Source organism: Miscanthus floridulus, chromosome 8, assembly GCF_019320115.1.
Source record: "Miscanthus floridulus cultivar M001 chromosome 8, ASM1932011v1, whole genome shotgun sequence".
Taxonomy (NCBI): domain Eukaryota; kingdom Viridiplantae; phylum Streptophyta; class Magnoliopsida; order Poales; family Poaceae; genus Miscanthus; species Miscanthus floridulus.
Genome location: NC_089587.1, coordinates 164,755,883 through 164,771,155, shown reverse-complemented (window position 1 = coordinate 164,771,155; position 15,273 = coordinate 164,755,883). Strand labels below are relative to the sequence as shown.

Here is a 15,273-nt window from a genome sequence, read left to right as displayed (position 1 = left end):
GCGTGCGGCAACGAGTTGTCGATTGGCCTTTCTTTGGCGCCGATCTGGCAGCTCGTGCAGAGTTGGTGGAGCTCGAGTGTCGGTGCCCTCATGCGAGGTGCAGTGCAGAGTTCATTCCCCTGCTATTTTCTATTCACTAGAGACGCGGGTCACCGTGTATGAGTACATTAATTCATTCATACCCCACAGCCATGGTGGCGCGCGCCGGCGCCACCGCTGCCGAGAAGCCCTCGCAGGCGGAGCCCAGGTCGCAGAGCCGTGCGCCGCCGCCGGTGGCGCCGTCAAGAAGCACGTTGGACGCCGACACGTCGCCGTGCACCACGGCGGTGGAGGTGCCGCCGCCGCCGTCGTGCAGGTGCTCCAGCGCGCATGCCACATCGTGGAGGATGCGCATGCGCTGCGCCCACGACAGCAGGGCGGTGCCCGTCGCCGAGCCATGGAGCGCGTCCGCTAGCGTGCCGCCGGCGAGGTACTCCAGCACCAGCGCGCCCTCTTTCTTTTTAGGAACTACTGGAGATGAACTTTTTTTTTCTCCTAAAATATTTTTAGGAGTTGACAAACATAGAGTTTTTATGAGAAATATTTAAAGAACTCTCGGAGATGCTCTTTACAACCATGAAATGAAATCTCTCTCCAAGGCAAATAAAATTGCTGAATGTTGGCATCCAATCATTTGCTTCCACTATAGTAGTATTTTGATCTCACGCATTCTGATCTGTTTCTTTTTTAATCGCAGGGTAAGTGTCCCCGCCACGAACGCAAATGCGACATCTCCATAGGTCAATTCATATTTCAAGCAGACGGGAATATTTGGGCAATCAGGTTCCCCCATGTGTCGCAGTGGCAAAGCACGAAAGCTACAGTCATGACCAGGCGAACCCCACCCCGCCCCCCTCCCCCCACACACACTCACCAAAAAAAAAAGAGAGCGAAAACCCCTCAACTGTGCTAATTCGATGGGTGACCGAAATGTCAACTGCTCCAGTACACGTGTGTAGACGACGGTCCAGATTTTACAGCCACCGTGTGTGACAGTTGCACCAAACAAAGTCCCGGTCCACTGATATTTCGCTTAGCTTATAAGTAGTACTTTTTAAATAATATTTTTCTCTTACAAAAAATTAATCAACGATACTTTCAGTCATGGCTTATCAGCAAAGCAAATAGGACACTAACCTGATTTGATGCGCCTGGGAGGGTGGGGTTACCAAATCGCCTTCATCCATCAGCCGTAGCAGGCAGTCAAATCAGCTCATGCACTAGTAATAGTTAATAACAGGAGAGGAAAACAATTAACAGGAGAGGAAAAATCTCGTGCCACAACAATCTATCACGACGATGGAACAGCTTGATGTGCCACCGTCACCGTTTCAACAGGCCTCAGCAGCACACCGGCATGTCGGCCAATAGTAGCCCCAACAAAACAAAGAGATGCAAGAGCCTGCCCAGACAGGCACAAAGATGGCACCATCGTCTCGGGCGCAAGCAAACAAACACAAGCATCACAATTCACACAGGAAATACCAGACAAAAATCAATCCAATCTAGGTGTCTCTAGTTCATGGGTGCAACTGCAAATGCAAGGTTAAAAGAATGACATGATCTCTGCCTAATGCCCTATTCACATTTCAAGGTGCAATCGACGCACAGAAGTCCAACGGGGATTATTACCAAAATTTACTGTATTATAAGGGCCTGTCTATTGCCTGGCTGCTGCTGGCGGATTCCCCTTGTTAGCAGCACCATTCACGGCTGTGCTAGCCTGGCTGCTGGGTGGTGGGTTAGCCGCTCTGTTGGCACCGTTAACCGTCAGCCCAGCCTGGCTGCTGGACAGTGGTATCGCAGCCCTGTTAGCGTCGCTCACCGCCACGCTAGCTTGGCTGCTGGACAGTGGATTCACCACCCTGTTGGCACCGTTCACCGCCACACTGTTCGGCTTGGCCTGGCTGCTGCTGGATGGTGGATTTGCTTTGCTAGCACCTTTCGCAGCCACACTAGTCTGGCTGCTGGCTGCTACTCCAGAACTGATAACCGTGACATTGCTAGGTGTCATTTGGTTACCTTTTGCGTTCATGGCATCCTTCTTCATGGGAGGCCCTTGGCAACCAGCAGGGACAGAGGCAGGGGTGGCTGCCCTCCTTACTAGTGTTTTATTTGGGGCATTGGCATTGACTGTCTCAACAATGCCACGTGGGGTCCCTGCTGCCGAATGTGAGACAGGAATTTTAGTCTTATTCCCAGTTGCTGCTACTCCAGCAGTTACAGGTTTGCCTTTCCCAACCACAGTTACAGGGTTACCTTTCCCATCCGCGGGAATCAGTTTCTGTGGCTTCTGGCTGCCAACAAGACCTTGGGCCTGGGAAGCACTGTTGGTACACTTGCTTTTATTCAGATCATCCGTGTTTAAGTGTCCTCCTTGAGAAGCAACATATTGATCAAACTCTAGCATGTCTTTATCTTTGGGATCTACTATCTCAACCTTCATCTCAACCTCTAATGTATCTGGCTGCTTTGATTTGGGATCCATGGTTTCTTGTTGCATTGCCTTGGGATCTGCGTTTTCTGGCTGCTTTGCCTTGAGACCAGTGGTTTCTGGTTGCTTTGCCTTGGTATCCACAGTTTCTGGCTGCTTTGCATCTACAATTCCAGGCTGCTTTGCATCGACAACTTCTGGCTGCTTTGCATCTTCAGGAAACAAGTCATCTATCGTAATCGCACAAAATTCAGAGTCATCCTCCTCGCATGGGACAGGTGCAAGTGTGGTACTCAATGCCTTCTTAGTTTCCAAAGAACGTGCCCCAGCAAGTGGCCCTGATTGATTAACTGCAGTAACTCCTGAAACACCATGAACTGCGCTAGCATTTAGAGGTTCTAGGTGCTGGGAGCCCCCAGGTTGTGTTCCATGCTCAACCACAATCGATGCCTTAGAGCTTGCAGAAGATTTCAAAGATGTTGCTCCTAGAGATTTTATGTGCACAACATTCTTAGATTGTGCGGCTTTTAGAAAACTTGCGGCAGTTGACGCTGTGGCAAGTCGCCCACCAGCAGCAATTGCTGCTGCTTGTATTGAGGAAGGACCGATGGTGGGATTTGGCTGAGCTGCTTGCTTCTTCCGTGTCTTATTTGAAGCACTTGACGATTTTGGTGGCACAGCTTGGGCAGGAGCTTGTTGCCCTTGATGAAGCGGAGTCTGCACTTGAGCTGCCACACGCAGAGGCATAGCAACTGGGACTGGGACTGGCAGCGCCAGTGCCGGTGCCGGTGAAGGGGTTGCTGCAGATCTTACTTCTGGCATCTTAGGAGCAAATGCTGTAGACTTATGCTGAATGCTTTGTTGATAAGCTCCTGCATGCACAATTTATGTAAGAACCACAAAGACAGGACAGGGTTACAACAGCTGCGATGCGGAAACAAAGCCACAGAACAATGCTTGAGTTGCTGATAGCTCAGCATAGAAACATTATGCTAAAATATCAGCTTTCATGGCAAAGCATCAAAACTCTATAAATACCTGATCTACGCATAGGACCAACAGCCAATGAAAGTGCCTTGAGAGCTGCTGATCTTTCCTCTGAGCCAACAGAAGCATGTTTAGTGCTAGCAGGCTTGGTTGATCCTCCTGGACGCTTTAGCGCCCATCTCTGAAAGGAATGGTACATATTAACCTTTTATAAAATATTCTAATGTACGATATCTACATTAGGATAAGAGGAATTCTCAAGGCAACACCAAAATAGTAAATACTACCTCCGCCCCTGAATAAATCAATTCCTAGACTTGTCTTAAGTCAAACTTTCCTATGCTTCACCGAATTTATAGAAAAAAAGCACAATTAATTATGACACCAAATGAGCACATTATGAAAATATATTTTGTGGTGCATCTAATTATACTAATCTGGTGTCATGAATCTTGGCACTCTTTTCTATAAATTCGGTCAAACTTAAAAAAGGTTGACTTAAGACAACTGGGATGGAGGGAGTAGTATTAAAAACAATAAAACGCATAAAATATGCCAACCAATTAGACCTAGTAATAAGAACAAATAAACATTGAACTCCAGGATATAAAGGGACAGGGAAAGATTTGATGGCAGATCTGGGATCCCAGGCGTAAGACATAATTATTCAGTAAAGCAACAGATGCATGCATATGGACACTCTGCGTCTCTGCCAATTAAGTATATTCGAGAAGTGTGCAACCATAGGTTAAGATGGCTTCAGGATAATTCCCGACACATGTAAATAAGGATGCAATCATGCAATATGTCAGAATAGTGCATGCTATTACACAATTGACAAGGTGAACACAATATTACCTGAGATAACTGATCAGGCGTTCTTGTACTATCAAAGTTACATTTATGCAAAATATCCTCCCAATTTCCTTCACCATACTTCTGCACACCAGCTGCTAGGTCTGCATCCTCCTCTTTAGACCATGATTTTGGCTTCTTTCTCTTTTTAGAAGCTCCATTTGGATCCAAATGACCAGGAGAGGGTCCTATATGAGATGACTGTTTTGAACTGGCAACAGGACCTGTAACATTTGCTATACGATGACTCTGAGCAAGCTGTTTCTCAGATGGAACCCGCACTATCTTTTCATTTTGGGTGTTCAGCACAGGAGGATCCAAGTTAATGCGATGACCAGAGGCTTGCTCACGTGAAGATCCGGATATTAGCACCTGCAAAATGTATTATATGTTAAGAGTATCTAAGGTATCAATAAATTGGGAATGTTAGAACCAAAACACAGGTTTGGGGCTGAATTTCATATTTCATTAGCCATGCCACAACTATGACAGGTTGGGGATACATATAGGATAGCTTGCTTGAGCCTTAAAAAAGCTACAACATATTCTAGAGATGCTAAAGTAGATGCCTGGCGCGAAGCTCCTGGAACTTGACCTGCCCAAGGGACTTGGTGAGAAGGTCGGCGAGCTGATCCTGGGTGTTGATGTAGCCGGCCTTGATGCTCCCCTCATCCAAGCAGCTCCTAATGAAGTGGTACTTGATTCAGATATGCTTGCTGCGCTCATGGAAAACAGGGTTCTTCGCCAAGGCCAAGGCGGACTTGCTGTCCACCCTGAGCCCCACTGCTTCTGCGTCTCTGCCCAAGAGATCGCCTAGCAGCCGAGCCAACCAGAGAGCTTGAGTCGAAGTGGTTGTGGCAGCGATGTACTCCGCCTCGCAACTGGATAGAGCCACCACTTGCTGCTTGACCGACTGCCAGCTGATTAGACACTTGCCGAGGAAGAATATCGTCCCGCTGGTGCTCTTGCTTGTGTCGATGTCGCCGGCGAGGTTGCTGTCGCTGTACCCGATGAAGTGCTCCACGCTGGGACACCTCGGGTAGTGCAAGCCGTAGTCGGAAGTGCCTGCGACGTAGCGGAGGATCCTCTTGACGACCTATTCGTGCTCCGTCGTCGATCGCTGCATGAACCGACTGACGTAGCCAACGGCGAACGTCAGGTACGGCCGTGTGTGGACGAGGTAGTGAAGGCTGCCCACAATGCGCCGGTACCACGTGGCGTCGATCTCCTTCGCCGTGCTGTCGTGGCTCAGCTTCAGCCTCTCCTCCATGGGAGTGCGTGCTGGGTTACAGCCGGTGAGCCCGCCCAACTCGACGATGCGCTTGGCGTAGACGGTCTGGCGAAGGGAGATGCCGGAGCTGTCCTGGTGGACCTCGATCCCTAGGTAGAAGGAGAGAAGGCCCAAGTCGCTCATCTCCTCCTTGAATGACTCCACCTCGGCCTCCTTGGCGCCGGTGATCACCAAATCGTCGATGTAGACGCCTACCAATAGGGCATTGCCTCCCTTGCCCTGCCGGTAGACTGCAGCCTCGTGAGGACTTTGCTGGAACCCCATTTGCTTGAGGGTGGAGTACAACTTGGTGTTCCAAGCTTGGGGTGCCTGCCACAAGTCGTAGAGGGCCTTGCATAGGCAAAGAACCTTGTTCTCCTTGCCGGGGATGACGAATCCCGGCGGCTGGTGGACGTAGACCTCCTCCTTCAGGTCACCGTTGAGGAAGGCGGACTTGACGTCCATGTGGTGCACACGCCAACCCTCCTGGGCCGCCAGTGCGAGGAGACGGACGGACTCCATCCGCGCAACGAGCGCGAAGGTGTCGTCGAAGTCGACTCCCTCCTGCTGGACGAACCCGCGCGCCACCAGACGCGCCTTATGCTTGATCACCACCCCGACCTCATCCTTCTTGAGCTTGTAGACCCACTTAAGGGTGATGGCGCGGTGGCCGGCAGGAAGATCCGCCAGCTCCTACGTCCGGTTCCGCTCGACCGTGTCCATCTCTTGTTGTATCGCGGCACGCCATGCCGCGTCTCCCTCCACCTCAGCGAAGGAGCGGGGCTCGCCGTCCTCGTGGGCCAGGTGCAGCTCCGCCTCGAAGTCGTGCACCGCCAGTCTAGGAACGGGCTGATCACCGAAGATGTTGTCCAAGGTGCGGTAGAGCAGAGGCTCGTCATCGTGGTAGGCATCGACGCGATCCTCGTCGTCGGACAGCGGAGTGGCGAACTCCACCGTCCGCTGCTCGTCACGGACCAAGGCTGCTGGTGCCGATCTTAGAGGTGTGGGCACCGATGCAGGAGATTGGGGAGCCAGTGTAGGAGAGCGGGGCGTAGCCGGTGGTACAGGTGGTGTACTTGCTGGTGGTGTAGGCGGTGGAGTACTCGCCGGAGCTGATGGCGAGCCAAGTGCTGAGGTAGACGAGCTCAATGAAGATGAGCTGCTAGCTCCCCCGGCTCCCTCGAAGTGGACGTAGTCGACGACAAAGTCTCTGAGAGCCGAAGTCGAGCCGTCGTCCACTGCCTTGTCCCCGGCCCAGCCTCGCCCTTCGTCGAAGACGACGTCCCGGGAGATGCGGACGCGCTGTGTTGCAGGGTCGAGGATGCGGTAGGCCTTGACGCCCTCCGCGTAGCCAATGAAGACCCCTGGCATGCTCCGGTCGTCGAGCTTGCCGACGTGGTTGAGCTCCTTGGCGAAGGCGAGACAGCCGAAGACACGTAGGTGGCTCACCACCGGCTTACGCCCGTGCCAGGCCTCGTACGGCGTTTTGCCGTCAAGGGCCTTGGTGGGCGAGTGGTTGAGGAGATGGACGTCAGTCATCACCGCCTCCCCCTAGTAGATTGTCGGCATCCCTCTCTGCTTGAGGAGGGCGCGGGCGGTGGCCACCACCGCTTGGTTGCGGCGCTCAACGACGTCGTTCTGCTGCGGGGTGTACGGCGCAGAGAAGTGGCGCCGGATCCCCTCGTCGGCGCAGTATGCCGCGAAATCCGCCGCCGTGAACTCGTCGCCGTTGTCAGTGCGTAGCACCCGAAGCTTGCGGCCGCACTCCTCCGCAGCAGCTTGATGGCGTCCGCGGCTGCCGCCTTGGTGTCGAGCAGGACCCGCCCATATGTAGCGGGACACGTCGTCGACGAGGAGCAGGAAGAAGTGCTGGCCTCCAGGTGTGGCTGGTGCCACGGGGCCGCAAAGGTCACCGTGCATGAGCTCCAGCTTCTCCTTGGCGCGGAAGCTCGCCTGGCGGGGACAGGGGAGCCGCCGCTGCTTGGTGAGGACGCAGGTGTCGCAGAACTGCTCCACGTGCTCGACTCGCGGCATGCCCTGCACCATCTCCTTGTTGTCGAGCTGCTTCAGGGCCTCGAAGTTGAGGTGCCCAAAGCGCTCGTGCCACCGCCAGGAGTCGTCGTCGCGGCGGGCTGCAAGACACACGGCTGCACCACCTGCACGTGGAGGACGTAAAGGCGGTTGGGGCCTCTGTTCACCTTGACGAGAAGGCGACAATGGTGATCCCAGATACGCAAGACCCCGTGCTCGATCTCCACGTGCGAGCCGTTCTCATCCAGCTGTCCCAGCCTGATGATAGAGTTCCTCAGCGCGGGGATGTAGTAGACATCGATGAGCAGTCGGTGCTCGCCGGTCTTGGCGGTGAAGACGATGGAGCCGACGCCCTTGATCTCCACGGCGGAGGCGTCCCCGAACTTGATGGAGCCTCGAACGTCGGAGTCGAGCTCGGAGAACTCCCGCCGCCCGGTCATGTGGTGGGTGGCGTCGGTGTCAAGGTACCACCCATCAATCTTGTCGCCGCCGTTGCCGAGGAAGACATGAGCCCGCGGCTCGTCGAGGTGGAGGAGCGCGACGGCGGCCGGCATGGGAGAGGAGTGCGGCTCGATGCTCCCATGTACGAAGAACAGAGCCGGCTCGTCACCCTCCTGCGCTTGCGCGACGTGCCTAACCGCCGCGCTTCGCCTGCCGGCAGTCCTTAGCCCAGTGCCGGTCCTCCCGCAATTGTTGCAGGTGTCGTCGCAGGTAGCCTTGCGCTCGCCGTCGGCGCCGCCTGGAGCGCCACCACGCGCCTTAACCCGCTTGCGCGGCCGATGCTTGCGGCTCCTCGACGAACCCGAAGCTGAAGAACCCAAGGCCTCCCCCTTCTTCCGCTCCCGCTGGCGGGTGAGCCACTGCTCCCCGGTGAAGAGAAGCTTGCCACCGATGGTGACTGGTTCTGAGGGAGGTAGCTGCTCGTGGTTGTCGACGGCCTTGAGGCGACCCGTCACCTCCTCGATCGATAGCTCGGAGAAGTCCAGCAACATTTCGATCGCGATGGCGTCCTACGAGTACTTCTTGGGGACGACGCGGAGGAACTTCTCGACAGCTCTCTCCTCGTCGATGTCGTTGTTGCCGTACCGCGCCAACTGCTGCATCAGGGTGTTGAGGCGGAGAGCGAAGTCGTCAACGTCCTCTCCCGGCTTGAAAGTCAGGTTCTCCCACTCCTAACGCAGCTTTTGAAGCGTGGACCTGCGAGCGCGGTCGCTGCCAATGCGTGCCGCGGCGATGGCGTCCTAGGCGTCCTTGGCGGTCCGCTTGTTCGCGAGCGAGGAGTGCATCTCCGTCGGAACAGCAGCAAGAAGCGCCTCCAGTGCCCGCCGATCCTCGTCGAAGTCGGCGTCACCGTACTGTACCGCATCCCACATGCGCCACGCCTGCATCTTCACCTTCATCACCATGGACCACTCGGCGTAGTTGGTCTTGGTGAGCATGGACCTTCCGTCGCCGGCGTCCTTGACAATAGTCTGCACGACGGGAGGGGAGCCGGGCCAGCCACGGCGACCACGGCGCCAGTCCGAGGAAGAGGAGGCGCGTTGCCTGTGAGGGCTCCGCGTGCCAGCGTCCCGTCCGCCCAGGTCCCACGCCTCGCGCCGCTCCTCCCGCTCCAGCCAAGCATTGGCATCGCGTGCCGCCCACTCGTCCCAGTCGAAGTCGCAGCGTCGTCCGTCTAAGCGGCCTACGTTGCGTCCGCGTCGGTTGTCGAAGCCGTCGCGGTCGCCAGCCTCACGTCCACCGCGTCCGCCCAGGCCGCCTGCGTTGGGCCAGGCCTGCTCGACGTCCGCTCCGCGGCGCAGAGCCGCAGCCGTCGCGCCCGCCCAGGCGCCGTAGTCCTCCTGCTCGCCCGCATCCGCCTCCGCACGGAGCGCAGCCGCTACTGCTGCAGCCTCCCGCGCCTCCGCTGCTGCCTGGTGGGCGGCTTCAGCCGCACGCGCCGCAGCAAGCTCCGCCTGGGCGATGCAAGCCGCCCGCTTCGCTACTGCTGCACGCTCGACTGCCGCCTCCTCGCGCCTGGCCGCTGCAGCACATATGCTGGAGGTGGTGGAACGGTTGGAGGAAGAGGATGAGGAGTGGAGAGACATGGCGACGGATTGGGATGGGATAAGGGTAGAACCCAAATGAACTTAGGTTCTAGATACCATTTGTTAGAACCAAAACACAGGTTTGGGGCTGAATTTCAGATTTCATTAGCCATGCCACAACTATGGCAGGTTGGGGATATATATAGGATAGCTTGCTTGAGCCTTAAGAAAGTTACAGTATATTCTAGAGATGCTAAAGTAGATGCTAGGGATAAAGATAAGGGTTGACACAGCCACCAACTACTCTAAATAATTATCCTAAATAAATAAGGACAAGACTTATAGCTGTCATTCTCCCCCTAAGTCTTGTGTGGCGCCTTCTGGAAAATTTGAACCATCCCAATCCTGGCGCGAAGCTCCTGGAACTTGACCCGCCCAAGGGACTTGGTGATAAGGTCAGCGAGCTGATCCTCGGTGTTGATGTAGCCGGCCTTGATGCTCCCCTCATCCAAGTACCTCCTAATGAAGTGGTACTTGATTCGGATATGCTTGCTGCGCTCATGGAAAACGGGGTTCTTCACCGAGGCCAAGGCGGACTTGCTGTCCACCCTGAGCTCCACTGCTTCTGCGTCTCTGCCCAGGAGATCGCCTAGCAACCGAGCCAACCAGAGAGCTTGAGTCGAAGCGGTTGTGGCAGCGATGTACTCCGCCTCGCAACTGGATAGAGCTACCACTTGCTGCTTGACCGACTGCCAGCTGATTAGACACTTGCCGAGGAAGAATAGCGTCCTGCGGGTGCTCTTGCTTGTGTCGATGTCGCCGGCGAGGTCGCTGCCGTTGTACCCGATGAAGTGCTCCGCACCAGGACACCTCGGGTAGTGCAATCCGTAGTCAGGAGTGCCTGTGACGTAGCGGAGGATCCTCTTGACAGCCTGCTCGTGCTCCATCGTCGGTAGGTTTGGGGCTAACTGGTTATGCACATAACATAACAGAACAAGACATGATAGCATAATAACACATTACGAAACCACATAGGACTACTAACGAGTATCAAACTTACATGATTCTTTCCAGTAAGTTGCCATACAAGGATAACATTTATTTTCAATAAACCAAATACAATGGACATTTCATGTCATTCTGCATAGATACTCCCAGTTACAGAGTTGACATAAGCAAGCACTATCAGTCCCTCACTAAAACCCTCCATTTCATCTCCATTTTAGTAGCTAAGTTTTTACATTGGCTCGCCAAGCCTCCTCCTTTATCAGGGCTTGGGACCTGCTATGCTGAAACACCATAGGCACCCCAACATAGGCGGAGTTCCCTCACTAAAGCCCTCTTTAGAGACAGTATTTTTTATGGAATTCTGGGAAGATACTATGGTTTTGCAAAATACATTGGTTTTCGAAAGGTAAGAGGTGTTTGGATGACATAGGGCCTGTTTGGCATGGCTCCACTCCACAACTCCACCAACTCTAGCAAAAAATCTAGCCAAACACACCAACTCCAAAACTCCATGGAGCTGCCAACTCCATGGAGCTGTAGTGCAAATGGGGGTGGAGTTTTGGAGCACCTCTTTTGCTGCTCCAAAACCCCTTTCTTGAACCTCCTCGTGGAGTTGGTTGGTAATTACCCACCAATGCCACTCGTTACACAAAAAAAACGATTCGTTTTCTTTTCTCGCAAACCCGCGCGTTGTGACTTCCCCCTGCCGCCGTTGCTTCTCATCGGGCCCCTCCCTCACGTCCGGCCGGCGGCCACGCCACGGCCCCATCCGGCGCGCCTTCGCCGGCAGGCGGCCGTGCCTTCTTCACGCGCCAGCTCGCCGCTGCCTCCCTCCACCGCCGGCGGACTACGACGCGTACGGGTGCCTCCGGGTGCTGAACCGCTTCGCCGCCAAGCACAACTTGCGGCTGCAGCGCGAGGTGGCGGAGCTGCGAGCGTCGCGTCCGGGGGGGCGCGACTCCTTCCTCGCGCTCCTCCACAACGCCTCCTCGCTGGGCTTCGACATGGCGAGCACGCGCAAGGCCTGCTGCGGCGGCGGCAGCGAGTACAACTTTGACTGGCGGCGGATGCGTGGGTTCGCGGGGGCGACGGCGTGCGTGGAGCCGGCGGTGTACCTGAGCTGGGACGGGATCTACATGACGCGGGCCGCGTACAGGGCCATGTCCAGGCTCATCTACCATGGAAAGTACCTGGAGCCGCAGATACTCACCTTCCCGGAGAAATATGGCCAGACATAGATACGATCTTCATACAGGATAGATAGGGATATGCTATAAGATAGAGGCATGTACGTAATGAATCAAGCTATGAGCAAAGTACACGTTGCAGCAGCAATGGTGCCATCACGATTTCATCTAAGCTAAACACAGGAGACTTCTGAAGAAGAAGATGGGGTAGAGAGGATGACAAGTGGGACCTGAATTGGGGGACAACAATGGCAATTCACACTGAAATCGGTTTTTTTTGAGCTGAGAGCACCCATCTAGCCAAACACCACATTTTAGTTTTGGAGTTCTGGAGTGGAGCTGACTCCACCTGGAGTTTTGGAGTGGAACAGCTCTACCCAGAGCTGGAGCCATGCCAAACAGGGCCATAGTACTGTAGTTTTTAAAAACATGGGTATTGCTAAAACTGTAGTCTTTTTAGAGTTCTAGAACCACCAGTCAGAACCCTTTTTTTTCTAAACCATGATTTTGTGCTACCAAAGTTCTTCAAAACGACCAAGTAATGAACATTGAGCTATCAATGGAATGATGTTTGGGGCATATCATCATCTGAGAGCAGTCGCAACATCCAACACCTTCACGTTACAGAACCTTAAATCAAGACTTTCTTGAAACATTCTATGAGACCCATCTTGTAAATTAATAATTAAATAAAATGGAAGTTCATATTCATAAATACTGAAAAGGAGAAATAAATGTCAGTGAGCGATCATAAGAGCTCAATTTTCATCAAACAAAAAGTTGCAAGTTTTCTTTTTATTTATACAAAAAAAATCAACTATATTTCATTGTCATCTGTGATACCTAGTGGCAAAGTGAAGCTTTAACCTCCAGTCACTAATAAGGCATCAACCAAACTTTTGAAGAGTCAACATTGTGTATCAACCATAATCTAGAACAGACTCAGACTGAGAGCTATATGCCTATATGTTTGTGTACTATCTAAAATACTAAATGCATACCAGAATAACTATTAACTTATTCAAATCAGGGACCAGGTCAACTGCTATACAGGCTGAAATGTCAGGCCAGACCATCTGGCCTGTAATAGCCTAATAGGTATATGTAATAGCACTATCCTTGCTAGCCCAATCAGCATTCCACCCAACACCTGATCACAGTTCTTTTCAGCCCGTGACCATTGACAAGCACACGCCCACATGTGTAGAAAGCATCATCATTCACACCAGCATTTCCCTCTAGCATCCAGCCCTGCTCCTCACCCAAATCCCAACATGGCAAGCTACCAGCCACCCAAACCTATTGCCGCCACCAATGAGCAGCCCCTCCAACACTACTGATGCTCCCACCGTTGTCTCTCCAGTAGTCCAGTTTATGCCTACCTGAAGCCTGAGGTGTGCCTCTTCTTGTTACTGCCTTTCATGGGCTCTAAAACTGCCATGACTCTTGCTGCCAGGCATCACTGCCACCTACTGGGCATCAGTGACCGGTGCATTCCACCCTTGCTCAACATCAACAGACTCCAGTTCTCTCCAACTACCACAAAGCTGCCTCTAGACTTAAGATTTGTTCTTAGGCCAGTCTCAGTGGGAGTTCCATCAGACTTTCATTTGCACTAGGCGTTTTTTATGATGTGACAACGTTTTTAAGAAGAGAGAGAAGAATTGAGTTTCATGGGGACGTAACTCTCTTAGCACGATTACCAACTATCTATGAGTCATAAAATTAAATGTCTATGAAACCATAGAATGAAACTTTCAATTGAGAGTGGGTGTTTCATCCATGTTTCATTTCATTCTATATGACATGGTAATCTTGGAAACAACGCTATGAAACTCTCCACAGAGACTGGCCTTATTAGTATTTGAATTTCAAAATATTGCATCAAGTTTGATGGAATCAACTCAATCAAGTGGCGCTTCTATAATCATTCTGGATAAGATTGCAGTAAAAGATTTGTTTGAGCAAGACAATCATAACAGCGCAACACTTCTGAATACTTTTTTTTTAGATAAAGGAACAACGTTCCAGCCTCTACATTTACGAATAAGTGTATGCAGCCAACACACTTCTGGATACTTGATCATGGTAAAATAAGGTATTGAAAAATAGCAGAGCAAATGCTACACAAGCAGTTGCCTCTCGCTCATCCTGTATATTTTTGAGCATCAAAATCAATTCAGTGAAAAAAAAGACGACTAAACAGGATTTGGCATCATGCATTCAAAAATAAAAAATGACCATCCTACTGTATGCTTTCCAAACAAGAAGTGATACCTTGGCTAATGCAGAGGCCTCAGATAAAGCTTCCTTGGTCGGAATGGGATTGGGTTCAAGCTCCAATTCCAGGTCACTGTCATCGCCCTACCATTGTCAAGAAGACTGAACATAAAAAATAAGTATAGCACCAATTACGGAAGGAGCAGCCAGCACAAGAACAAACTGAATTCCTGTGCGTGCTACCTTAAGATCCAAACAATCACCACTACAGGAATCCCAGCTACTTGACGCCTTGCAAGCCAGTCCAAAAGGGGCAGCAATATCTAGGCTTTGAGGAGTGGGTAGGATTACAAACCAGAGGCTCTTCGCCGGCGTCGACGCTATCCTCTAGGTCGTGGCGATAGGCGAAGTGGCGCCAGAGCATCTGGTACTCGCGGGCGGAGGTGATCCCCGTGGCCGACTTCCCCACCACAGCCCTCCAGTCGATGCGCCGGCCCTCCGCGTGCTGCGCCACCTCCTGCAGCGCTGTCAGGATCGTCCCCGGAGCGTACCTGAGGGGGGAGAAGGATTGCAAGCGGCGCGGTCAAGTAAAACCCTAGGCGAAAGCGAGCCGCCCGGGGAGACACCGGGAGGACGGGCTGAGGAGGAGGAGGCGGAGGAAGGACGGACGGACCTGTGGAGGAGGAGGTAGACGTCGTCCTCAGAGAGGTGGCGCTTTCGCTTCCCCTTGCCCGCCGCCGGCGCCGCAGCTGCCATCTCCGACAGGTCGGCGCTTGGTGGGGCAGCTGCTGTTCTACCCTTTCGTTGTTCTCTCTATTCTCTTTATTTGTTTTTGGATGGATTAGTTGGGATTTAGCGCAAACAGGGAGAACTGTTAGTCGGAGCGCATCTCCACCAAATTGCAAACAAATGATCTATATTTCCTGTAAAACTTACTTTATCTAAAACATATAAATATAGTGTAAAAGTTAGAGGTTTTGTCCGACCTCTTTTTTTAGCCTTTGCACGTGTAAAAGTTCAGATGTATTATATCTTCAACGTTGTCAAATCCATGTAGGGAGTAGGGAGAGCATCTTCGAGAGTTTCATAGACATCCTTTTAATCATTTTTTTAAGAAGATGAGAAAAAAAAAACTCTCTCCAATGACTCATAATATTTACTCCTAATTTTTTAGGACTTGGGAAATTCTTCCTCTTTTTGCGTAACTTTACGCGG

The 15,273-nt window shown here is 52.5% G+C and overlaps 1 protein-coding gene across 1 annotated transcript; it reads right to left on the bottom strand.

Annotated features, from left to right (window-relative positions):
* Positions 1–1,324: 1,324 nt before the first annotated feature.
* LOC136477477 (uncharacterized) lies at positions 1,325–14,876 on the bottom strand. Its single transcript, XM_066475649.1, has 6 exons — positions 14,732–14,876; positions 14,414–14,609; positions 14,116–14,202; positions 4,319–4,687; positions 3,512–3,641; positions 1,325–3,345 (listed from the first exon to the last, which is right to left on the bottom strand). Exons 1-6 carry the CDS (start codon positions 14,812–14,814, stop codon positions 1,700–1,702), a joined length of 2,511 nt encoding a protein of 836 aa, XP_066331746.1. The 5' UTR covers positions 14,815–14,876; the 3' UTR covers positions 1,325–1,699.
* Between the last annotated feature and the right edge of the window lie 397 nt (positions 14,877–15,273).